The sequence below is a fragment of the Cervus canadensis genome, chromosome 3, assembly GCF_019320065.1.
Source record: "Cervus canadensis isolate Bull #8, Minnesota chromosome 3, ASM1932006v1, whole genome shotgun sequence".
NCBI classification, from domain to species: Eukaryota; Metazoa; Chordata; class Mammalia; order Artiodactyla; family Cervidae; genus Cervus; species Cervus canadensis.
This window is the reverse complement of record NC_057388.1, coordinates 9,142,116-9,168,641: the sequence shown is the minus strand read 5'-3', so window position 1 is coordinate 9,168,641 and position 26,526 is coordinate 9,142,116. Positions and strand designations below refer to the sequence as shown.

At 40.7% G+C, this 26,526-nt stretch overlaps 1 protein-coding gene across 3 annotated transcripts in view; it reads left to right on the top strand.

Moving 5' to 3' along the window:
* The window catches only part of CDK6 (cyclin dependent kinase 6), a 252,287-nt gene that overhangs the window by 44,689 nt on the left and 181,072 nt on the right, over nucleotides 1–26,526 (top strand). For all 3 annotated transcript variants that reach the window (XM_043462602.1, XM_043462603.1, XM_043462601.1), the window contains exon 3: nucleotides 20,284–20,419. In XM_043462602.1, coding sequence (XP_043318537.1) covers nucleotides 20,284–20,419 — 136 coding nt within the window. The remainder of the gene's footprint in view (nucleotides 1–20,283; nucleotides 20,420–26,526) is intronic.

Sequence of the window (26,526 nt, the reverse complement as noted above, 5' to 3'; positions counted from 1 at the left end):
CTATACCTTGGTTCTTTTCATCTGTAAAAGAGATGATGACACTTGCATTAAAGGCTTAGGAAGTTTAAATACATAAACACAGGGAAGGTTCGGGCTTCCCAGGGGGCAACAGCGATAAAGAACCGACCTGCCAGTGCAGCAGAGAGAAGAGATGCGGGTTTGATCCCTTTGTCGGGGAAGAGCCTCTGGAGGAGGTCATGGCAACCCAGCCCGCTCCAGTATTCTTGCCTGGAAGATCCCACGGACAGAGGAGCCTCGCAGGCTACAGTCCATAAGGTCACAAAGAATCAGACTCAACTGAAGCAATTAACACGTACAGCACGCAGAGAAAGTTCTTAGCACCGTGCCTGGCACACGGCTATGCACCCCTCACCACAATCTCATTTTAGAACATTTTCATTCCCCCTGAAAGAAATCCATACCCATTAACGGGGACTTCACTTCCCCCCCAACCCCCACTGCTCTACATCCTAGGCAACCATTCATCTACTTTGTTCTTCTGGAGATTTGTCTGTTCCAGCCATCTCGTGTGAATGGAATAATACAGGATGTAGTTTTTAGTGACTGGTTTCTTTCACTTAACGTAATGTTTATAAGAATCATCCATGTTGTAGCATGTACTTCACTCTTTCTTTTGTGGCTGAATAATACTCTGTTGTGTACATATATTTTCATTTATCCATTCGTCAGCTGATGGACATTTGGAATGATCATTATGAGTAATGCAGCTCTGAACATCACTGTACAAGTTTTTTCATGGGCATCTGTTTTTATTTTTTTCAGGTATATAGCAAGGAGTGGAATTGCTAGGTCATATAATAGCTGTGTGCTTAACATTTTGAGCAACTGCCAAACTGTTTTCCAGAATATCTGTACCATATTATAATCCCACTCGTGATGTATAGGGTTCTGTTTTCTCTACAACTTAGCCAGCATTTGTTATTAACCAACTTAGAGTTATGAAGTAGTACCTCATAGTTTTGATTTTAATTTTTCTGCTGGCTAATAATATGAACATCTTACCATATGCTTGTCGGTCCTTGCTGTATCATCTTTGGAGAACTATCTATTCAGCTCCTTTGCTTATTTTATTTTCTTCTTCTCAGCTTGACTGAGTTATAATTGACAGCCTTTGTTTGTAAATTGAGTTGTTTGTCTTTTTATTATTCTTAATTTATTATTATTTTAAACATAATTTAAATTTATAATTTTATAAAAAATTTTATAACATAAAAATCACATAAATTTTATATAATTTTTATAAAATAATTTTAAATATATAATTTAAAATTATTATTAATTCTTAATTCTTAAATTGAAAGAACTTTTTACATATTCTAGTTATGTCTCTTATCAAATATATAATTTGCAAATAGTTTGTACCATTCTTTGGGTTGCCTTTTAATGTCTTTGATTGTGTCACTTGTAGCACAGATGGTTTTATTTTTGATGAATCTGGTTTATCTGCTCTTTGTTCTGTGGCTTGTACTTTTGCTGTCATAGCTGAGCATTGCCTAACCCAAGTTCATGAATATTTACTCCTACATTTTTTCTAAGAGTTTTATAGTTTTAGCTCCTAGGTTTAGGTTTGTGATCCATCTTGAATTTAATTTTTGTGTATATTGTGAGTTAGGAGTCCACCTTCATTATTTTGCATGTGGATTTTCAGTAGTCCTCACATCATGTGTTGAAAAGTCAGTTCTTTCCCCATTGAATGGTCTGGGCACCCTTGTTGAAAAATCAGTTGAGCATAAAGCTGAGAGTTAATATCTGGGTTCTCAATTCTATTCCATTGATCTATATGTTTATCTTTATGGTAGTACCACACTGTCTTGAATACCAAAGCATACTATGGTAAGTTTTAAAATCAAGAAGTGTGAGTCCTCCAATTTTTTTCAAGATTATTTGCCCTTGCATTTCCTTACAAAGTTTAGGATCAGTTTGTCAGTTTCTGATCAACAGTCTGGAATTTAAATGTGGGTTGCATTGAAGCTGAAGATCAGTTTCAGGGATATTCAGTTCAGTTCAGTTCAGTCGCTCAGTCGTGTCCAACTCTTTGCAACCCCATGAATCGCAGCACACCAGGCCTCCCTGTCCATCACCAACTCCTAGAGTTTACCCAAACTCATGTCCATCGAGTCGGTGATGCCATCCAGCCATCTCTTCCTCTGTTGTCCCCTTCTCCTCCTGCCCCCAATCCCTCCCAGCATCAGGGTCTTTTCCAACGAGTCAGCTCTTCGCATGAGGTGGCCAAAGTATTGGAGTTCCAGCTTCAGCATCAGTCCTTCCAATGAACACCCAGGACTGATCTCCTTTAGGATGGACTGGTTGGATCTCCTTGCAGTCCAAGGGACTCTCAAGAGTCTTCTCCAACACCACAGTTCAGAAGCATCAATTCTTCAGTGGTCAGCTTTCTTCACAGTCCAACTCTCACATCCATACATGACCACTGGAAAAACCATAGCCTTGACTAGACAGACCTTTGTTGGCAAAGTAATGTCTCTGTTTTTTAATATGCTATCTAGGTTGGTCATAACTTTCCTTCCAAGGAGTAAGTGTTTTTTAATTTCATGGCTGCAATCACCATCTGCAGTGATTTTGGAGCCCAGAAAAATAAAGTCTGACACTGTTTCCCCATCTATTTGCCATGAAGTGATGGGACCGGATGCCATGATCTTAGTTTTCTGAATGTTGAGCTTTAAGCCAACTTTTTCACACTCCTCTTTCACTTTCATCAAGAGGCTTTTTAGTTCCTCTTCACTTTCTGCCATAAAGGTGGTGTCATCTGCATATCTGATATTTCTCCCGGCAATCTTGATTCTAGCTTGTGCTTCATCCAGCCCGGCGTTTCTCATGATGTGCTCTGCATATAAGTTAAATAAGCAGGGTGACAATATACAGCCTTGATGTACTCCTTTTCCTATTTGGAACCAGTCTGTGGTTCCATGTCCAGTTCTAACTGTTGCTTCCTGACCCACATACAGGTTTCTCAAGAGGCAGGTCAGGTGGTCTGGTATTCCCATATCTTTCAGAATTTTCCACAGTTTATTGTGATCCACACAGTGAAAGGCTTTGGCATAGTTGATAAAGCAGAAATAGATGTTTTTCTGGAACTCTCTTGCTTTTTCAATGATCCAGTGGATGTTAGCAATTTGATCTCTGGTTCCTCTGCCTTTTCTAAAACCAGCTTGAACATCTGGAAGTTCACGGTTCACGTATTGCTGAAGCCTGGCTTGGAGAATTTTGAGCATTACTTTACTAGCGTATTAGCCTCTTAAATTATCAAGTCCTTCTGATCTACAAATATGGCTATCTTTCTACTTACATAGATCTTTAATTTCTTTTAACATTGTTTTATAGTTTTCAGTGTACATCTTTTATTAAATTTATACCGATGTATTTTGGTTTTGATGCTATTATAAATAGAATTGTTTGCTTAATTCCCTTGTTTTGTTTGTGTGTGTGTGTGTGACATCATTTTCTTCAGCTCTTTTCTTGCACACATCTCTGGTTTATTCAGGGATGCTCTTCTTCCTGTTGCTTATTATAGCCCTCAGAATTGTCTCACTTGTATGCTGATAGCTCCCCAAACGGTTACTTGACTCGTGTCCAAAACTCCCAAGTCTGTGTTTACAATTACTCAGGGGATGTTACCACCTGAAAATCACAGACATCTCGAATTCATCTCTTCTGGAGTGAACTCACTGATTCATCTTCAAATCTTCTTTTGTTTTTCTTCAGCTATTTGAAAATAGCACTACCAACCTTGTTGCCTAAACCAGAACTCTGAAAACTCATTCTAACCTTCCTTCCTTACTTCTCATTCTACATCCTAGTCGGTCACAAAACCCTATGTATTCTGCCTCCTTAGATACCATTATGGGAATATAAATTGATGTAATCTTCTGTAAGGCAATTTGGAGCAAAAACTTATAAAAAGTGTGTATATTTTGATTCAGAAAACGAGTATACCTTTTGATTTTTGCAGTGCCACTTAAAGGAACTTACCTTAAGGTAATGAGCCAATGTTGTGAGAATAGAGAAACAGTTTAATAAATCACAAATATAATGCATTTTAGGGCAATTTAAACACAGTTTCATATATATGTATGTATAAGGAGAATTGTGAAAGCGTTTGCTACATTGCTAATTATTTTTAATTGCATTACGTAAAGTGTGATTCTTGTTTTAACAACAATAGAAAATAAGCTCTAAAAGAGCAAGGATCTTGTCTTGTTGACCTTGATACCCCTGGAAGAGAGGAGGTGCTCTGTAAATATTTGTTGGTTATATTGATCTCTCTCTCCTACTCTTGTTTCTCTAATCTATCTGTATTTCTTACCTGGACTTTTGCAGGCACTTCCATTTTGCTCCCCTCCAGTCCAGCTTCTGTTCTGCAGTCAGAGTGGTTATTTCCAAGTGGTAAATCTGGCCAGAGCACTGCCCACTGTAAAGTCCTTTGGTTCTTCCCCAATGCCCATAAGATAATTTCCAGACTTCTCAGCCTGGATTACCGAACTCTTTGTAATTTTGCTTCTGTGTACTTTTCCAACTCTTCTCTTGCCATCTTCCAAGATAATCACCAAGTCATGCCAAACTGTCCACAATTCCCCAAATATGAATTTTCCTACATACCTACATACCTTTGGACATGCTGTTCCTTCTGCCTGGACCATGCGAAACAGCCTTTGTTTATCTGGCAAATTCCAGATCATCTTGGGAGACTTGGCTCCCCAGCCGCTTTCCCTCATTTGAGTTCCTCCTCTTCAGGGTTTCCATAACCTCTTGAACTCTTTTCCAGCCCTTAATATATATGGGATAGACGTCCCTTAATACATACGCGATAGACGTCCCTATCAGACTAGAGAGTCAGTGAAGGCAGGGACTACATGTTCTTCTGCCGTCCACTCATCAGGTTACCGCTGAGCGGACAGCTTCTCCTATATATCCATCTCAGGGCTTCTCAGTGTTGGTCTGAGGCCTGGTACCAACTTTCCAACGTCTGTGACGAAATTAGAAAAATAAGGGCCCTGTGGTGAATTTTTCGGAAAGCTCAACCTATTTACATTTTGGGTGTTAAAATGTACTCTCTTAATGAGATGATGTTGATAGTAGATGGGAGGGTGTATTTATGTCTTTAGTTGGCAGCCGGATGTCAGAGCCCTAAAGTTGCTGGAAATGTTCCAGGTCCCTGGAAACCAAAGGGCTGGGAACACTGTATCTCATGGGGTGGCAGCAAGTCCCCAAAGTCAAAAGCCCGTGAGTCATCCTTGGCTTCTCCTCCTTCCTCATCTCTCCACCCCCGCCACATTCAGACACTTAGCAAGTCCTGCCAATTCAACCTCCTAAATATTTCTGGAATCTGTACTCTCCTCTCCATCCTTGCTGCCAATTCCTTAGGACAGGCCCTCTTTATTTTCCTGTACAACTGTGGCAGCGGGCTCCTTATATTGGTCTTCTTGCCACTGTTCCTCTTTTATTCCTGCTAATCAGAATGAGCTGTTTCAGAAATCGAAAGGAGATACCTGTTTTCCACAGGATACAAGTTTCTCGTGGCATACAAAACTTCTCCCCAGTGGGACTTCTTGTTTTGTTTTTTAAGTTTTTTTGGCTGTGCCCAGTCTGGGTTGCAGCCCGCCAAGTCTTCAGTCTTCCATGTGGCCTGCGGGATCTTTAGTTGCAGCGTGCGAACTCCTCGTTGCAGCGCTTGGGATCTAGTCCCCCAATCAGGGATCAGATCAAACCCCCTGCATCGGGAGCATGGAGTCTTAGCCGCTGGACCAGCAGGGAAGTCCCTCCAGTGGGGCTTCTTGCTGTCTGTTTGCTCACACCTTCTCTTTAAAAAATAATAAGTTTATTTACTTCTTTGTTTGTTTTTGACTGTGCTGCACAGGATTTTTTTTCTCTCGTTGCAGCAAGTGGAAGCTGTATCCTCTAGTTGCAGTGTTCGGGCTTCTTGTCGCTGTGGCATCTCTTGTTGTGAAACGCAGGCTCCAGACGCGTGGGCTTGAGTAGTCGCGCTCCCCGGCTCTAGAGCACAGGCTCAATAGCTGTGGCCCACGGGCTTGGTTGCTCCTCAGCATGGGGGATCTTCCCGGACCAGGAATCGAACCTGTGTCCCCTGCATTGGCAGGCAGATTGTTTACCATTGAGCCACGAGGGAAGCCCTTCGCCTGGTTTTCAGTACCCTTTCTTTGCCAGTTGTTTAGGTAACACTCGATGGCCTAAGTTCAGTTGTCGTTGCTACAGACCTTTTCCTACAAGTCTGAGTGAGTTGTGTCTCTCTGTGACTCTTAGAATACCCTGTGTTTATCTCTCCCTCAGCATTTCCAGATTAGTTAATGTTCATCTCCTTATGTCTGCCACCACGCTAGGCTCTGAGCAAGGTAAGAAAATCTGTTCCATCCTTTGGTTCTTCTGTCCCCAGCACCCGTGCAGGCGTGTGTGTTCAGGCTCTCGGTCGTGTCTGACTCTTTGCAACCCCACAGACCCACCAGGCTCCTCTGTGGGCTTCTCCAGCATGAATACTGAAGTGCATTACCTTGCCCTTCTCCAGGGGATCTTCCCGACCCAGGGATCGAACCCACGTCTCTTATGTCTCTTACTTTGGCAGGCAGGCTCTTTACCACTAGCACCACCTGGGAAGCCCAGTTAATATCTTAAACTTAGCTTGAAATAATACTCACTTACATTCTATGGTATATAAAACCTTTTTTCCTATACAGCTCTATATCTCTTCCCTTTATAGTATTGTCACAAATCACATCTTTATTCATGGTCTGCCCATTAACTGTAGATTTATAATTATTTTCATATGCACTTGTCCTTTTAATCATATTAGGAAAGAAGTTCAAACCAAAACACAGTAATATTGGCTTTTATATTTACCTAAGTGGTCGTTTACCTTTGTCAGTGATCTTTATTTCTTCATGTGTCTTTCAACTATTGCCTAGTTTCTTTTCATTTCAACCAGAAGGACTCCCTTTAGCATTTCTTATAAGATGTATCTAATGGTAACAAACTCCCTCAGCTTTTGATTATCTGGGAATGTCTTAACTTCACCTTCTTTTTTTTAAAGAAGTTATTTATTTATATTGGGGTGTTAGGAGGTCTTCCTTTGCTGTGTGCAGGCTTCTAGTTGTGGCAAGCAGGTGCTCCCCTTCCTTGTGGTGCCCAGGCTTGTCGGCAGGTGGGATCCTCCTGGACCAGGGATCGAACCTGTGTCCTACTCTTATCCACTGTACCACCAGCGAAGTCATTTTTATTTTTAAAAGATAGTTTTTCTGGATTTTAGAATTCCTGGTTAACAGTTGCACTTTAAATTTGTCCTCCCACTGCCTTCTGCCCTCCATGGTTTCTGATGAGAAATTGGCTGTTTATCTTACTGAGTTTCCCTTGCAAGTGATGAGTTACTTATCTCTGGTGGTTTTCTTTGCTCTTTGACAGTTTGATTTATAATATGTCTCAATCTCCTTGTTTCGTGTTCATGTGCATTCAGATAAAGGATCATAAAAGTGATGCTGAATTAAATGATTATAATTTAATGTTAATAATAATGACCATGAGTCATTCATCAGTAGAACATAATCAGTACACTGTGCTTAAGAAGTCAAGAAAATGTTCAATGCTTATCTCAAAGAACTCCATTTAGGTGCTTAAGATGAATAAAAATCAGTTATCCAAAGTAATTACTTACATGGAACACCCAGTTGGAGAAGGAAATGGCAACCTACTCCAGTTTTCCCGCCTGGAACATCCCATGGACAGAGGAGCCTGGCGGGCTGCAGTCCATGAGGTCGCAAAGAGTTGGGACAGGATTTAGTGACTAAACTGCAACACCCAGTTGCCTAATTAATTCCCAGGGTGAGTTGTTCCTCTGGTTCTCTGCAAAAGAAAAAGTATGCCTTGGAGGAGAGACAATTACAGTTTCATTTACAAATTCTTACCTATTTTAGTTTTTAATTACTCTTCACACTATGGAATATTTAGCTTATTATCTGAAATAGTCCTAAAACAAAGATCAAACTCTAAAATAAACTTGAAGTAAAAACGTATTAAATCATAACTTAATATTTACACATTTTTACCTTTGAACAAAACCTAATTTCAGATCCTTAAGGGTAGTAGTTGATAGAGATACCAGTTATTTCAACTTTTCCAACTGTGTCCTGTTTTCTAGTCTTCTAATATAATTCCCTGATGAGGTTCTTAAAATATATACATATAGAATTTTTCTCAGTTCTTAAAAAAATCATTCCTGGAAATTTTGTTGGAATAGACCTAATTTCAAAATGTGAGGTGTTAGGTGGTAATTTTTAATGCCTTTTTTAAAGTCATGCTTTAGGTATTTTGGTTGCTTGTACCATATTATATTAATATGGACACTAAATTCTGTCCTGAGACCCAAGTATCTTATTCCTTCGTTAGTTTTGACGTTCTGCACTCTCTTGGCCTGTGTTGCCTCATCTGTGAAATGACTGTATAGAACCAGATAATCTCCAAAGCTCACCGTACTTATAAAGTTACATAATTCTGCCACACAGGACTTTTTTCTTTTTTGGCCTGTATAATGAGCCTTAGAGTGATTTTAAGATATTTTGAGTTATTTTTGTTTCTCTTTTATTTCATGGTAACTCTTACTTTTGACTTGTTAGCCAGATATCAGAAAAGTAGTTTTATTTTTCCTAGTTTCTCTTTTGTAGAGTTAATCCATCCATAATAGGGAAGATTGAAAATCACATAGCTTTAGTGAGGCAGTAATGCATGCATATTGGGTTTTTTTTCCTAGAACAAAGTTAAGAATTTAACATATTTAAGTTTTAAAACTACCTTTTCAGAATTGATGATCAGGATTGCCTTATTAATGTAGTGGAGTAGATGGAAAGAAAAATATAAGTAATGAAAGGAAAAAACCTTGATCAAGGAAAAAAGCATAATTCTTGTTTTTAAAATGGTGATTTTTTTCTTGTTAAAAATTGATAATTCTCATTGTATTGATAATAAAAATACAATATATTCTCACTGTATGTAAAAACTGATAATTATCATTGTATCAACAAATAGAAAACACAGTTCTGTAATTTCACCACCCAGAGAGCTAGCCATGTTATTAATAGCATCTTGATTTATCTTTCTACTATTTTGTTTATATATGTAGAGTCATACTGTATGTATTCTTTTAAAGCCTGAATTTTTCCTTAATAACACCATTCTCGATCCCTGGGTCAGGTTGGGAAGATCCCCTGGAGAAGGGCATGACAACCCACTCCAATATTCTTGCCCGGAGAATCCCATAGAGAGAGGAGCCTGGGGTCACACAGTGTTGGACACGACTGAGTGACTGACACCTTCCATGTTCAAAAACATGAATCTGTATCATCATTTTAAGGACCACATGATATCTGTGTGTTTGTGTATCCAGATTACTCTTCTAAAAAGGTTTTTTAAATCAATTTTTACTCCTATAGTCATGTGGGTCCATTTTCACAAACCCTCACAAATGCTGTGCCCTTTTATCATTTAAACATTTTTGTTACCCAGTTTGAGGGGCTTATAAATAGTGTAGCGGGGAGGCCTGGTGTGCTGTGATTCATGGGGTCACAGAGAGTCGGACACGACTGAGGGACTGAACTGAACTGAATGGTATCATTTATGTGTCTTTATTACTAAAGTTTAACATTTTGTCCTGTGTTTCTGTTCCTTTATGTTTCCTTAAAAGGAACTGACTTTAGTGGGTTTTATGAGATAATAACCCAATTATCAGTATCTGAGTGAATTAGTGCAGGGATAGATTTACTCACCTAGTAAGGATGTGATTAGGGAAGATATTTGGCTTATGGTGTAGGTAAAATTTGGTTGTTGTTTTTTTTTTTCCTAAGACCCAGCAGACAGTCTTCATCACAGACGGCTGCCTAGTTTTGGCTGATGCCTCGTTTTTCCTCAAGAGAGGCCCAGAGCTGAAGAACAGGGCTTTTACAGGTCAGAAACGGAGACAGAACTGAATGTTGAAAGCTGGCAGAGTGTTCCTGCTCTCCTTGTGACTCGGGCCAGAGCTGCTCACTTTGCTTTCAAAATGATCACTGCACTCCTGTATTTCTGAGATCGAAATATATTTTTCAGGCCCTGTTGGGTGAATTACAGTCTGTCATTTTCTAACTAGACAAGGGAAGGACTCAAGAGATGAGAGTCTAGGAGATCAACAGTCTTCAGCTTTATTTTAATTTTCCTGCGAAATTTCCGACACATTTTTGTTTTTTCAGCCCAGGAGGTAGAATATATATCGGTATAGCCAAGCTAAGCAAAGACCTTTGAGAGTTGGCATTACCACCATATCTGTCAGCAATGGGTCTCATTTACCATAAGGAAGTCTGTGCCCCCAAAGATGTGCCCCATACGGAGGTAGGCTTGCAGAGTGGTCAGCAGGTCAGACTTGGAAACCAGGCAACCTGGTTTCAGATCCCGTCTTCACCACTTACAGTGCCTGGGCCTTAGACAAGACCCTAAACCTCTCTATGACTGTTTCTTGAGATATACTCTGTGTGCGTGCTCAGTCGTTCAGGCGTGTCCGACTCTCTGTGACCCCACGGACTATAGCCCACCAGGCTCCTCTGTCCGTGGGATTCTCCAGGCGAGAATACTGGAGTGGGTTGCTGTGCCCTCCTCCTTCCCAACTCAGCTGTCAAACCTGCATCTCTTTCTTTGGCGGGTGGATGCTTTACCACGGAGCCACCTGGAAAGCCCAGAGATAGACTGTGCATGCCATCAAGTTCACCCATAGACATGGGTAGAGTTTGGTGGTCCTTTAGGATGTCTGCTGAGTTCTGCAGCCATCACCATGATGTAATTTTAGAACATTTTATTACCCTAAAAAGAAACAGAAGTCATTCTTCGTTCCTTCATCCCTCCTCCTCCACCACCCCCAACCCTGTGTGCTAAGTTGCTTCGGTTATGTCCAACTCTGTGTGACCCTATGGACTCTAGCCCGCCAGGCTCCTCTGTCCATGGGATTCTCCAGGCGAGAATACTGGCGTGGGCTGCCATTCCCTCCTCCAGGAGTTCTTCCTGATCCAGGGATCCAACTCACATCTCTTATATTTCCTGCACTGGGAGATGGGTTCTTTACCACTAGCACCACCTGGCAACCCCCAGCCCTAGGCAGCCGCTAATCTACTGTCTCTATGGATCTGCCTATTCTGGAGGTTTCACATAAAAGGAATTATGAAATACTTGGCCTTTTGTGATTGGTACCCTTCAGTGAGCATAATCTTGTTGATTCATGTTGATTCATGTCACAGCATGTATCTGTGCTTCATTCCTTTTATTACTAAATAATATTCTACTCTGTGGATGATACCATGTTATATTTATCCATTTAGCAATCGATAGACATTTGGCTTGTTTCTGTTTGGGGCTATTAGATGCTGCAGTGAATATTTGTGTACATACGTCCGTCTCTTCACCTATAAAGATGAGTACCATTTCATAGAGTTGTTATGAGGAAGAAAAAAGTCAAAATACGCAGAAGTGACTAGTGAGGAGCAAACCAACAGCTCTTTGGGCTATATTATCGGGTAAATGGGGTACTGTATACTGCTCCGTTCACATTCAGAATGAACATGAAATAATAGAATTCAGACTCCTTTCATAGTCCTCTAGCAAGCACAGTCTCTGCTGCTTAGTCACCCAGTCGTGTCTGACTCTTTGCAACCCCATGGACTGTCGCCCGCCAGGCTCCTCTGTCCTTGGTTGGTAAATGGTGTTAATTTCTTTATTTTTAATGTGTTTATTACTTTATTTGGCTGCACTGCATCTTCGTTGCTGCACTCAGGACTTCGATTGCAGTTGCAGCATGTGGGACCTTTAGTTGCAGCCAGTGGGATCTAGTTCCCTGACCAGGGATCAAACCCAGGCCCCTTTCGTTGAGAGTGCAGAATCTTAGCCACTGGACCACTAGGGACGTTCCAATGGTGTTTATTCTATTAGTAATCAGGACGTAAGCTCCGGGAGTTGGTGATGGACAGGGAAGCCTGGTGTGCCACAGTCCATGGGGTCGCAAAGAGTCGGACACGACTGAGCGACTGAACTGAACTAAACTGAATCAAGACGTAATGGTCCCTCATTTTCTTAGTCAGCAGGCTTCTTCTTTTTATAGAGTTGACTTTATGCTGTTGTTGACCTTAGGAAACTCTTTTGTGTTGGAGCTGGCTGAAGCAAAAGTGTGAAAGTCATCGTTGTCTAGCTGCCTCTGTTTTTCTTTCTCTTGATTTTGGGGAGATGGTGTTCCACATGGTGACTCAGAATATTTTGCTTCTGCTACCATTCTCTTCCCTTTAGGAGACATAGAATGGGTTTCTGTGATTTCCTCATGTGTCTTAGCTGGTTTCCCGTAATAGCATGTAGTTAGCATATCGGTGATGGTACTCACTCTTTCTTCTGTCTGCGCCTTTCATTCACGTAAGATGCATTAGGTGTTGGAAGGCTTGTGCTTGAAATATGAGTGCCTCTGGTGTTTGCTCTGGGCTTCCCAGGTGGTGCTAGTGGTAAAGAACCCGCCTGGCAGTGCAGAAGACATAAGAGACTCGAGTTCGATCCCTGGGGCAGGAAGATCCCCTGCAGGAGGGCATGGCAACCCACTCCAGTACTCTTGCCTGGAGGATCCCATGGACAGAGGAGCCTGGCAGGCTGTGGGGTCGCAAAGAGTCAGATACGCCTGAAACAACTAGCACACAGGGTGCTTGCTAGAGGACTGTGAAAGAGAGTTGACTTCTGTTATTTTATGTCCATTTCAGGAATGCGTCTTGATGTGAGCAGAGCCGTGTACAGTATCCCATACGCCCATTAAGATGGCCCAAAGGGCTTCTTTGAGGCCCAGCTTGTAGTACCCCAGTGTTGCCCTACTGGGTGATAGATAGCAGTGCGTCTCCATATACACAAGCTTTACTTTTGCTCTCTTTTAAGTGTTCACTGTAGTACATGTCACATCTTGTAACCTTGCTCAGTTTGGGGGCTCCCCATTTTATTTGTAAAACACTTTTTGATTAGTGTATGCAAAAATATAAACTCATAGATCTACACTGCCGGTATATGTGGATAGAAGCGGAAACTAAAGATGAACTGGAAGAAAATGAACGGTGAGGCTTCCTTGTGAACATACTTTCTAAGGCTATAAAGAATAAAAATGGTTTAGTAAATGGAAAGTGTTGACTTTGCATTCCCTTAGCAGATGGTGGGAGCCTTCAGGGTAACTGTATAATCACAAAGGGGTTTCCCTAAATGGGGTTACTACTGATATGGGGTCCCTGTGCATTTACACTTTTCAGCAAGAGCTAGTGGAAAGGCGGTTGCTTAACTAAGGGTTTTAGGAGTACACGTCTCTGAGCATTGGACTCAATCTTTAAATGAACTAAACTCAGTGTCTTTGTATTATTTCTTCTCTTCACTTCCTCTTACCAACTGAGGCCTTTCTGGTTCTAGGTTCCATATTCCTGTTTGCTATGAGCTTATCTCTCTTTCTTCCTTTCTTTCTTTTTTTCCTCCTTAAAATGCCCCTGTGGTCAGACAAGGAACCACAAGGAGGACTCCTGGGAAGAAGCCGCATGGCTCCTTGGGAGACATTAGTCAACTCTGCGGCTGTCAATTACCCCCCTGGCGGGCACACGCATGGAGAACCCTCTTAAGGCAAATAGTCTCCCAGCAAATCAGGGAACTGGGGTAGTCACCCCACTGCTGTGTTGTTGTTTAGTCAGTCGTGTCTGACTCTCTGTGACCCCATGGACTGCAGCACGCCAGTCTTCCTGTCCTTCACTGTCTCCTGGAGTTTGTTCAAACTCATGTCCGTTGAGTTGGTGATACCATCCAGTCATCTCATCCTCTGTCACCCCGTTCGCCTCCTGCCTTCATTCTTCCCCAGCAGCTTGAGCTTAATTCATTTTGTCTAACATATAAGATGTATTTGAGGTCAGATATTGATGTTTAAAGTCATTTAATTGTTTCAGAATGTTTATAGATGTCTTAGGACTTTTTTGTTTTAAGTCGTATAAAACCCAACTCAAACGGGATAAGCACCAAAGCAACATTACTAGCTCATGTACGTAGTGAATCCAGGGGTAGGCTGGGCTCAGATGGATCCAGGTGCTTTACTGATGTCATCCATAGTCTTTTGCCTGTTATCTCCCCGCTCAGGCTGTCTCCAGTGCTGGCTGCATTCCATGGGGGGTGCACTGAAGTGGTGGCAGAGATGGCCACCAGCAGCTGCAGGCTAATCACTTGGCAGTTTGGTAATCCCAGAATAAAGAGAGCTCTACTTTCCCAGAAGTTCTAGTAAAATTCCTTGGACCACGTCTCATGGTCCTGTCCATCCCTGAATCAGTCATTATCACTGTGTCCAGCGTAGGGTACATGCCATCCTCTGCAGGCGCCCCACAGCTCTGTTGCCTGAGTATGGGCTAGAAATGGTTCCTTAGCAAAAAGTGATGGTATGGTTTCCAGAAGAGATCATGGATGTTGGAAATGGAGACATCACAGATGTCTCTCTGAGGTAGGATGTGGAATGAATTTACTCTGATGTTGATATTAAAGTTTCACATAGTATTTGTAGATTTAGTACATAGCCATATACCACTACTTGTAGTTTTACAAGTTTACCTGTTAGTTGTCTTTCCCGCAACTGGGTATGACACTCTTAATTAAAACGGTACCCGTCTTAGATCTGTTGGAATCTCTAAAACCAAGCACAGTGCCTGCACATGGCAGGTACTGATAAACGTTTACAGATGCTGCTGAAATGGTGCTTTCCTTCTAGCAGTATGCTCATTATTGCTGGCAGCAAATACTTCTGGAATTACACCATTCAGTGCTGGTTGAGAATAAGCACACATAGTCTATATTTAATGAGCAAAAGGAGAATACCCTGGCCAGTATCCCGTAGTGTAGCGCTAGTGGAATGTGTGAACATAAATTTGGTGCATGCAAGCTATAACCACAGAAGGTGCTCTGTGGGCCATAGAGGAAGAGAGTAGAGATTTTTTTTTTTAAATTTCTCAGTTCTGAAGACTGCCGATAGTTCAAATAAAATTGTATTTAGCACTTTTAGGCAGCTGTGCCAGACATCTCACAGCTCTTGAACTATTTGATGTCCAAACGTTCAAGAGTATGGAAAAAAAAAGTGACAGGAAAAAAAATCCTCATAGAACTTCCTGTGACAGGTCAGAGTTTAATCACAGCAAATAATGCAGATTTCCCTTCAATTATAACCAACCACAATAGAAAGGCAGGGAATGTGTTTACAGAGCATGTTGTTTGGGAGGCCTTTGTAAATTGTTAATCTTTGGAAATCCCAGCCTATTGGACATAATCCCATCCATTAGATGAAGACAACTTGCCTATGCAATAGATCCAGAATAGCAAGTTAAGTGGAGAACACGAACAGGAAGCAGTCGCTCCAAGTTACAATGGGTAGGATGCAGAGTTAATTCATGGAGATATTTTGTTATGAGATGATTACATCACTAGGACAGCTGGAAAGCTGAGTGCAGCGCTGGACCGCGGTGCTTGCTCTCTGCCCTGCAGCTGGGGTGTCAGGACAACAGAGACAGGGAGAGGATTGCTTTATGGGATAGTTAGGGGCTTGTCTGACTTAATTGTGAAATGATAATGACCTCTCTGCCTTTTTTTGGATCATGTTTCTTGCAGCTAAATTGGATTCATAGGCTCAGTAAGCACTGAAGAACCACTTTCCATTTCTACTTTTTGAATATTCACTTGGATCGCATTAAGCTAAGCCCTAATGGATAAGTTTTGAATGGTAGTTCTCATTTCCTCTAAAAGTCATCTGAGATATTTTGTTCATCTTCGGCACAGTGTGATTATATTTCTCTAACAGCGCTGTAGTTATGCAATCGCTGAAATGGTATTTTTGTCAGTTTACTGAATAGCAGAGATTTTTTTTTTTAAGTTTTAGAAAGCTTTAAGATGTTGATCAACACAAGAGATCAGACAGTTGAAGTTGTTTCCCAGGGTTTATGTTCAAGTGTTCAGACCTGTCTGGCCCTTTTGTTTTGCAAGTGTAGGGGCTCTAGGCAGCCTGGCCACATTCCTTATTGATTTATATAAATATATTACAGATTGTTAACCTCCTGCCAAATACCAGGGATTTCAGTTCTTGTTTAGCTCAGTTGCTTTATGTGAGTCTGATCTGTTATATTAAAGCATCTATCTTCTCTTTATTGCTCACCAAAGTGATTACTATTTGCTTTGGGCTGATTCCAGATAGAGTCATTGTAGATGAGAAAGCATCCAAAATATTATGTTCTAAAATTCCTAAGATTAGTATTTATAATTGTTGATTCAAAGTGCATTTTCTACCCATTACCACTAATGTCCTGAAGGAGGAAATGGTAACCCACTCCAGTATTCTTGCCTGAAGAATCCCATGGACAGAGGAGCCTAGTGGGCTACAGTCCACAGGATCACAAAAAGTCCGACACGACTAAAGTGACGGAGCACGCAAGCACGCAAACAATTAAGTCAGGCTAAATTTCATGTTTAATACAGAGTAGTATTTCCCAAAATGTCTCCTGTGGATTATTGAGTCTGTAGGATGTTGATGGCCAGCACTGGAGTCCAAAGCCTACAGGTTCTTCTAGGACTTTTACTTCTCTTGATGCCACCTTTGAATTTCTAAGGAAACAGTAATAGGCTCCATTTCCCAAGTGAAATTAGTATTATTATTATTATTATTAATATTATTATTATTCATAGTATCAGGTAAAATTTTATTTTAAAAAATAAAAGTAATTGTCTCATTGAACCAGCATGAGCCACTTCTACTGAGCCACCCTTCTTTTCATAGCCTAGAAGAATATATAACTGTATGCATTAAAAAGTTATACAAGAATATTCTACTCTGTGTCTCTTTAAATATGTCTCTCTTAAAACTCCACTTTTAAAAATATTGCCAGTGAAAATTAGTGCCTTTTCTCCATGGCTCGTCATTAGGGGCAGGTAGCAGCGACCCCAGGGAGCTCACGCTTGGATATCACAGGTGTGGAGTCCAGGTGCTACGGGCAGCAACAGTGAATCTTAAGGAATGGCAGGGTGCTATAACTTTGAGAAAAATAACTTGGATGGGTTCGATGTTATTCTTGCATTGTGACACGCAGAGTGTTTAAAGACGGTTTCAGTGAGATGAAGCAACGTAGCGTGCTGCCAGGGGTGTTAGGTAACTAGCAACGGTTTGGGAGCAGGTGACCCTTTGGTTTAGCAGAGTTTTATGAGGACTTCATTCTCTAGTCATGTCCCTGTCAGTGTTTTGTTTTTTTTTTTTCCCTTTTGAAAATTACTAAAATGTCTGATGTATACAGACCATAAGTGCAGTAAGAACTGAAGTTACTAGATCTTTACTGACTGGAGGCAGTGATAAGCAATGTATTTTTATTAAGGAAATATTCTGTTGATAATAATAAACATTTTGAAAGTAATGTGTAAGAAGCGCAGCTGTAATGATGCAGTTCTCATGTTTGTATCTGGTTTTAATACACGCCATTTTTGGTTCATTGCTGTTTTATTTTATCACAAAAATAGAAGCAACTGATATAAAGAAGCTTGGTGATTGTGGAAGAAAAAAGTAAAACTGTCAAAGAATATGGGTTTAGTGGAAAGAAGATGGTTCAAAAGAGCCGATGAATAAATGGTAGTTACCTCGAATTCCAGTGGTCATGTATGGTTGCGAGAGTTGGACTGTGAAGAAAGCTGAGCACTGAAGAATTGATGCTTCTGAACTGTGGTGTTGGAGAAGACTCTTGAGAGTCCCTTGGACTGCAAGGAGATCCATCCAGTCCATCCTAAAGGAGATCAGTCCTGGGTGTTCATTGGAAGGACTGATGCTGAAGCTGGAACTCCAATACTTTGGCCACCTCATGCGAAGAGCTGACTCGTTGGAAAAGACCCTGATGCTGGGAGGGATTGGGGGCAGGAGGAGAAGGGGACGACAGAGGATGAGATGGCTGGATGGCATCACCTTCTCGATGGGCATGAGTTTGAGTAAACTCCGAGAGTTGGTGATGGACAGGGAGACCTGGCGTGCTGCGATTCATGGGGTCGCAAAGAGTCGGACACAACTGAGTGACTGAACTGACTGACTGACTGACCTCGAATAACCAAATTCAAAGAAGTGTTTTCGTAAACTTCCCAGGTTTCAGATCCATTGTTGTTCAGTGTCTGACTCTTTGCGACCCAATGGATTACAACACGCCAGGCTTCCCTGTCCTTCACTATCTCCCAGAGTTTGCTGAAACTGATGTCCATCGAATTGGTGATGCCATCCAGCCATCTCATCCCCTGTCACCCCTTTCTCCTCCTGCCCTCAATCTTTCCCATCTTCAGGGCCTTTTCCAGTGAGTCTACTGTTTGAATCAGGTGGCCAAAGTATTGGAGCTTCAGCTTTGGCATCTGTCCTTCCAATGAATATTCAGGGTAGGTTTCCTTTAGGATTGACTGGTTTGATCCATGAATGATAGCAATCATATTTTTCACAGTACGGCATGCATATGATTTATGGCTCTATTTGTAATACATTTTTAAATGAGGAGTTTTTGCTTTATCAGAATCTTTTTTTTTTTTTCAGAATAAATCACATTAGTGATATTCAAAGACTTTAGAAACTTAGAAGTTAATTTTATAAGTAGATGATTCAAACTTAGAATGTTTGAAAGTAGACAAAGTAGGGAAGAAATTTGGTTGATCTGAATTGATTTTACTGGAGTTGGAGACCTCACCCCAGGCTGCCCAGAATTAAAAAGGAGTTTGGATCTGGCTATGAAGTATGTGTGGTTGTTGGTGGTGTTCACTCCATCTGATTTAACTTAATTATAGTGTTCTTTTAAAGTTTACTTTAGATTTACAGAGAAGTACCGAAGGTTGTAGAGCCCATCGATTGCAGAAATGCAGTTGAGTGGCATGGTGAACCAGTTAGGCATTAAAATTTAAGTGGTAATGTACAAAGTGGCTAATTGTGAGTCAACCCTGCATTTTAGTACTTGGGTTATATGCACATTTATAGTTAATTTCTTTGAAGAAAGTGTTGTTTCATTTTAAAACATGAAAGAAAATAATATGAATAGAATTTTTATTAGCCTTTCCTTAGTATTTATATTACATTCTTGTCCTGAAATTTATTTCCAGCTTGTTTATGGGTGGCGTGTTTAATTCTTTATATGTTTGGTGAGCATCTCATGTCCTCTCCCCCCACTCCCCCCAGGTGGTGTCCTTTGACTGTTGAAACTAAAGGAGGATCAGTCCTTTGGCTTGAAAATTCTTTTGATTACTGAAGGCTTTGTTTTTAAAACTTAAATTTTGAATTAGTTGTAGGATTTTATGGGATAAATTGAATTCTCCCATCCAAACATAATTATAAAGTTTGTCAATCTGCCTTTATCATCTTAGGACAGAATAGTTTGCCAATGCAATGTCTGCATCCCCCTCAAAAAAATTAAAAATTCACCATTTTTATTAGCATGATATTTGGAGTTTTAAAACAAAGAATTCATGCCCTTTCCAGGGAGATGATTGGATTGACTAGGAGGAGAACACTTTCTTAGAAATAAACCAGATTTCTCCATATTCCATTTTAATTACTTTCATAGGCATGATTTGAAGACCTTAAATTCCAGGAAAATCTAAATCGCAGAGTCCAGTATCCTCAAAGAATGCTTAGTCTCTGTCTCTTCAATAATTCTTGACCTATGAGCTAAGAACCATGTTTTTTATAGAGGCTGCAGTTTTTGAAACTATCTCCACCAGCATGTTCTCCCTAAGATCTTAACTAAGGAACTCTCCAAGCAGACATTCTCATGTTGCTTTCTATTCGCCACTGTGAATTTTGTCACCACTTAACCAAGTGCTCCTCTCCTGAGCTTTCATATTAAAGTGTCAGACCCAGGAGGCATTAGTGATAAAGAATCTGCCTACCAGTGCAGGAGACACAAGAGATGTGGGTTCAGTCCCTGGGTTGGGAAGATTCCCTGGAATAGGGGATGGCTGCCTCATCCAGTATTCTCGCCTGAATAATCCCAAGGGCAGAGGAGCCTGGCAGGTGACCGTCCATGGGGTCTCAAGGACACCACTGAGGGGCTAAGCACCAATAGGTATCCTTACATATTATCACAAGGGATGATCAAATGTAGTCCCCCCCCCCTTAATTTTGTGATCAAAGGATATGTGTAAGACTTTCAGATTACTTCTTTTCGTATTACCACCTACCTAATACTTCTTTCTTTTTCCTTTTAGGTTGTTTGACGTGTGTACAGTGTCACGAACAGACAGAGAAACCAAACTAACGTTAGTGTTTGAACACGTTGATCAAGACTTGACCACTTATTTGGATAAAGTGCCAGAACCCGGAGTGCCCACTGAAACCATAAAGGTACTAAGAGTCCTCTCTCTGCCTGGTCAAACAGTCACAATGTTATTTAAACAGTGGCATTCTTTCCTTATGAAAATTGCCAGAAGTAGAGCCTTTGGAACTCAATATATAGTTAAATATATCTAGTATGACTAAGTGGGATGTTTAAAGAATGGGGTATATTCTAGTTCACTAATTTTAGAACTCAGTGGAAAAAACCCTTTAGTTCTAATATATATTAAAATTATTGGAAATACCTGTTTGTACATTATCTGGCCCTGAGCCTACAAAGTACAGTTTAATAAATATGTTAATAGCTCAGCCATTTTCTGATGGTTTGTGAACTCTGAATTTTTTCCTCACTCATAAAACATTTATAGGAAGCCCCAAAGTGTCAGGTACCATCCCAAACTCTTGGGATTCAAAGATGACGTTAGACTCCTTGGAGGTCAGCAAGCTAGATGCAGTATATTGACTCCAAATCTTTTCTGCCTTTAAGTTTGAAGGAAAGAGCTGCTTATAAAGCTTTATTGGTCTTACTTTGTTCTGCTTAATTGAACTTCCCAGTTGATCTTTTGGATCTCTGCACATACGGGCAGGTGTTCATGGAGATCTGTTTGTTTTTGTGAATTAGGTGAAACAGACTCTTTACCTTATCATTCATTGTGTAGAAATGACTTCTAGAATCATTTTAGATAGGAGTGAATAGCTATTTTAGTTTATATTCTGAACAGAGTAAGAAAGATCTTTTAGTGGCAGCTAGGGGGTTCCCTTGTTTTGGTACATTTAGAACTTGACATATTGAATGAGTAATTTATTTGGTTTTAGACCAATATAGAATTTATTTTCTCCCGTCTGCCTTTCATAAGAGAATGTGGTGCTCAGGAATGGTTTCATTGCTTCTTAGCAGTTTCAAGGACAGTAAGGCCCTCTAACCATAGGTATTCCTAATTACGGGTTTCCCAGGTAGCACAGTGATAAAAGAATCTGCCTTAAATAATGGCAAATGAAAAAAAAAAAAGAAGAAGAATCTGCCTGCCGTTGCAGAAGACACAAGAGATGTGGGTCTGGGTTGGGAAGATGCCCTGGAGGAAGAAATGGCAACCCGCTGCAGTGTTCTTGCCTGGAGAACTCCATGGACAAAGGAGCCCGGTGGGCTACGGTCCCTGGGCTTGCAAAGACTCGGACACAACTGAGCTACTGACAGACGCACAGTCCTCATTACGTGTTCTCGGGCATTTCCTCTTCTATCTCTGCATCCTTCTTTCCTCCGGAATTCTTTTCCAGTCGTGTGACTTCAGTTCTCTCCTTTATGAGTGTGTCCAAAATACTATGTTCAGCATGCAGGGCAGAACACAACCCCATTCCGTGTACTCTGCTTTCTGGCCAAATTGGACTAATCCGCACCCTCCTAGTGTGGCTCACAGCTTCCTCCCTCCGAGGCCTTCCTTCTCATTGCTATTTCTTTGCTCCCCCCACTAATAACTATCTGCTCACATTTTTCAGGGCTGACCCCAGGTACCATTTGACTAACTTTTACAGCTGGATGTGATCTCATTTGTCTTTTAGACTTGTTCTACACCTCTCTTCATCATGTTTTGTTCATTTGTGATTATTTGTGTCCATATCTTACTTATTTGTTCATCTTTGTGTCCTGACAGTCCATACTCAGAGATTTATACACATAGGTACTCAATCAGTAAGACACGTCACCAACCATTCTTCAGATATCATTCATTGAAAATTATTATTTTTTTAAATGACTTCCAATAGCTTAAACATAGACTGTCAACACAAGCATTGGCTTCTTCTGATCTATTTCTATGTTCAAAAATTTCATTTGGGAGAGGTCAGTTTTTTAAACAGCGGGACAAGGTAATCATTTGTTTACACGCTGCATTTCCAGCTACATAGGTCTTTTGAACTTCACGTTAAATTCTCCTAGGATGTTAGAGGCTGCCAAGTGGAATCATTTGCAAAAGTGAAAGTGAAACTCGCTCAGTTGTGTTTGACTCTTTGCGACCCCGTGGACTGTAGCCTACCAGGCTCCTCTGCCCATGGGGTTTTCCAGGCAAGAATACTGGAGTGGGTTGCTATTCTCTTCTTCAGGGGAATCTTCCCAACCTAGGGATCGAACCCAGGTCTCCCGCATTGCGGGCAGATTCTTTACCATCTGAGCCACCAGCAGAGCCTAAGAGCACTGGAGTGGGTATCCTAACCCTTCTCCAGGGGATCTTCCTGACCCAGGAATCAAACCGGGGTCTTCTGCATTGCAGGCAGATTCTTTACCAGCTGAGCTACTGGGGCTTCCCATTTGCAAAAGTATCAGTAGTTTTAAAACAGTTGATAAACTAAAATGAGGTGCTTAAACTAAGGCTTGATCAGGCAGGTGTAGAAAATAAAGTGGAGTGGGGGAAATTCCACTTGCCCTCAAGGGTGGGGGTCGAGAGGTAAGCTGGATTAAATGAGGCACAGGCAGAAAGGTGGTCTCCGAGGCGAGGAGGAAGGAGAGGAGTGGAGTCGGGGAGTGACCGAGCCAGTTTCGGGAGCAGAGGATTGGTGCTTATCAACAGAAGCCTTTCATAAGGCAGCTTGTTGAAAGTATTTCTGAGTTCCTCACCTATCCACGGAAAGGGAGTGTCACTTCACTGTGTGTTGAGCAGAAGATTGTCCTGGAGGCTGTTAAATGTCTTCAGCCGTCAGGGTCAACGCCACTCACATAGATGGAGGCGGGGGCAAGGACTGTGGTTATTCAAGGTTTGTGGTTAATCATGTATTGATGTTTTCACAGTAAAACCAAACTATAGTCAGGCAGTATTTCAGGCAGTTAATTTGTATGTTAATGGCTAATTGAACATCTTTCGATAACTTAAAAAATGGTCACAAGACACTTTTTGTCTTCATCCTTAATTTTTTTTAATTGAAGTAAAGTTGATTTACAGTGTTGTGTTAGTTTCTGGTTTACAGTAAAGTGATTCAGTTACACATATATGTATATTCGTTTTCATATTTTTTCCACTATGGTTTATTATAGAAATTGAATATCCTGTAATATCCCTGTGCTATACAGTAGGGCCTTATTTATTTTATATATAGTAGCTTGTATCTGCGAACTCCAGACTCCTAATTTATCCCTACCCGCCCCATTTCCCTTTGGTAACCATTTTGTAAATAAGTCCACTTGTATCATTTTTTTTTTTTTAGATTCCACCTATAAGTGGAATATGCTATTTGTCTTTCTCTACCTGACTTCACTTACTATGATAATCTCTGGATCCCATCCATGTTGCTGCAAGTGGCAGTGTTTATTCTTTTTTATGACTGAGTAATATTCCACTGTGTGACCATTCAGGTTGTTTCCCTGTCTTGGCTATGTTAAATAGTGCTGTGATGGACACTGGGGTACATGTATCCTTTCAAATTAGAGTTTTCTCCAGACAAATGCCCATTCATCCTTAATTCAAAAAAATGTTGTTGAACTGTGCAGATCTACTTTTCTTTCTTATTAAATATAAGAATATAAGGGTTTGGGGTTTTTTTTTTTTAGAATTTGAGTGCTTGAGATTCTTTAAGGTCATTATCGAAAACATGAGTAATCATTTATAAGTGCTGTAATACCATCAAGTGGATAGTGGGTTTTTTGGAAATGGATAGTTTAAAGTTCAATATATGATTGATAAAAGTTTATTTTTAGTGAATATTTGTGTCTTTTGTTTGTGAGCTGTTGTCTTTTTAAGCATTGGTATACAGGATAAATAGCGGCTAGGTAGAAAGTTCTGGCTAGTTGAATTTTTCAAACCTGCAGCCAGAGAACAGAAATATTTTGTTGTTGTATAGCTCATTTGTGAGAAGTCTTAGTAACTATATCAAGAGAATATTGTTATTATGAGGGACCTATTGGGGACATGGATTGAACTGTTTACACAGAATGCTTTCTCGTAATAAGAGTTTTTCTGAGTATACTTGTGCAAACATTAATTAAAATTTTACAGGGCGAGTTCCATGCTAAGCACTTTGAGGACACCAAACTGAATGAGTCGTGAGTCTGTCCTCAGGGCCCTTAGAGTGTAGGAACACACAGAAGCATGTGGGACACTTCTCTGTGGTTATATAAGTAGTTCAGCTGGTGTCTTCAAGTTTTAAAAAGCCCACTTATTTATAAATAGACACAGTTTGTAGCCAATTCTTGCATTATGGTACCAAAATATTTTCTAAAATGTGCTTCAAAATCATAAATATTATTGTCTTGCATATATCAGAACATGTTGTGTTTCAGAATAGGTAAATAGGTTAAATATTTTAACATGAAATAGGCATAGAACAGAAAATCAAGGAAAGAGACCTCTTATTAAGATGGTGTGAGCTGTGAGATTTGCCCCCACCACCTGTCCCCCACCGTGTCGTCTTTGACACCGTTTACCTGTTGGTCCTCCTCAATCTAGCATCTCCTGAGTGCACGTTCAGGACATATATTGCATTAGGTGAGCTGTGTTTGGTAAAACTAGGGTGCTGCGTGGTCTCTGACTAACTGTTCCAGAGGTAAAATCTTTCTGTTCAGGACCATTGTCATCAGTCTGTCTGTTAAAAAAAAAAAGAACACATTGTTAAAACTAGAAGCTGGGCTTATTGTCCCAGTATACGTACATCACAAAGCAATTTTTAAATGCATTTAAATACCATTTGTTTTTAAAAGGCAAAAGACTACCCCTGAAGCCCTAAGTATTTGCGATGATTGAAAGTTGGTGAACTCATTAGGGGAATTCCTGTCACTATTGTAGGACTTCCCTGGTGGCTCAGACGGCAGAGGATCTTCCTGCAGTGCAGGAGACGCAGGTTCAATCCCTGGGTCGGGAAGATGCCCTGGAGAAGGAAATGGCAACCTACTCCAGTGTTCTTGCCTGGAGAATCCCATGGACAGAGGAGCCTGGTGGGCTATCCCTCGGATCAAAAAGAGTCGTACAGGCCTGAGAGACTAACACTTTCACTTTTACTTTGTCATTATCGTATGATCTGGACTGAACACTGTCATTGAGAGACTGATGAGAACACAGTAAAATTGCAGGTGGTTCCCTCCAACATTTTAAAATGCTCTTCTCCTAAAAGTGAATAAATAATCACATCTCATCGTATTCATACTTGATCTTGAAATTTTCATCACATTCTTTAATGTCTTTTCTTGATGTCCTAAGATACAGTCATTCATGCTGATGGTAACATTTGCATAAAGAAACCTCTTGACTCTTAAGCTGTGACGTGAACAAATACTCAGACTTTGCCTCGTAGGCTTATCATTACTGTATCTTGTTTTCCTGTTTGTAGTTCAGAATGTTATTTTTTGATCTACTTAACTGTGGAGGAATTCGGTGCATCTGTTTAATTTGATCATTTGAGATTCGATATTATCTTCTTAGACTTCCTTGCTTAAACTTAGGAGGCAATAATTGACACCTTATGATTGTCTTATTCTTTTCTTTGGGAGTTCATAGTATATTTTGAGTATATGTGTTTATGTAGCCCCTTTCACTTGTGGGGGTGGAGTGCTTTATAAGGAAAGAAAAAACAGCGGCGTCCAGATTGTTGGGTTTTCTCTTTCATGCCTTTGTCTGCCACTCTGTGAGAAAGGGTCAGAAAGAACTATAAACAAATTCCCTCACTTTGCTCCTTTGTCATATGTAACTGCTACCCAGAAAAGAACTGTATGACAGGACATACATATATATATATGTATATATATATATATATATATATATATATATATATATATGCTAAGTCACGTCCGACTCTTTATGACGCCATGGACCGTAGCCTGCCAGGCTCCTCAGTCCGTGGGGTTCTCCAGGCAGGCATACTGGAATGGGTTGCCGTGCCCTTCTCCAAGGGATCTTCCCAACCCAGGGATCAAACCCAGGTCTCCCGCATTGCAGGCAGATTCTTAACCACCTGAGCCACCAGGGAAGCCCATGAATACTGGAGTGGGTAGCCTATCCCTTCTCAAGGGGATTCTCCCAACCCAGGAATCGAACTGAGGTCTCCTTCATTGCAGGTGGATTCTTTACCAGCTGAGCTACTATATATCTGAAGAAACTCCTGTGTAAAAATCTCACACTTTACATGCCTGCCTGCAAAAT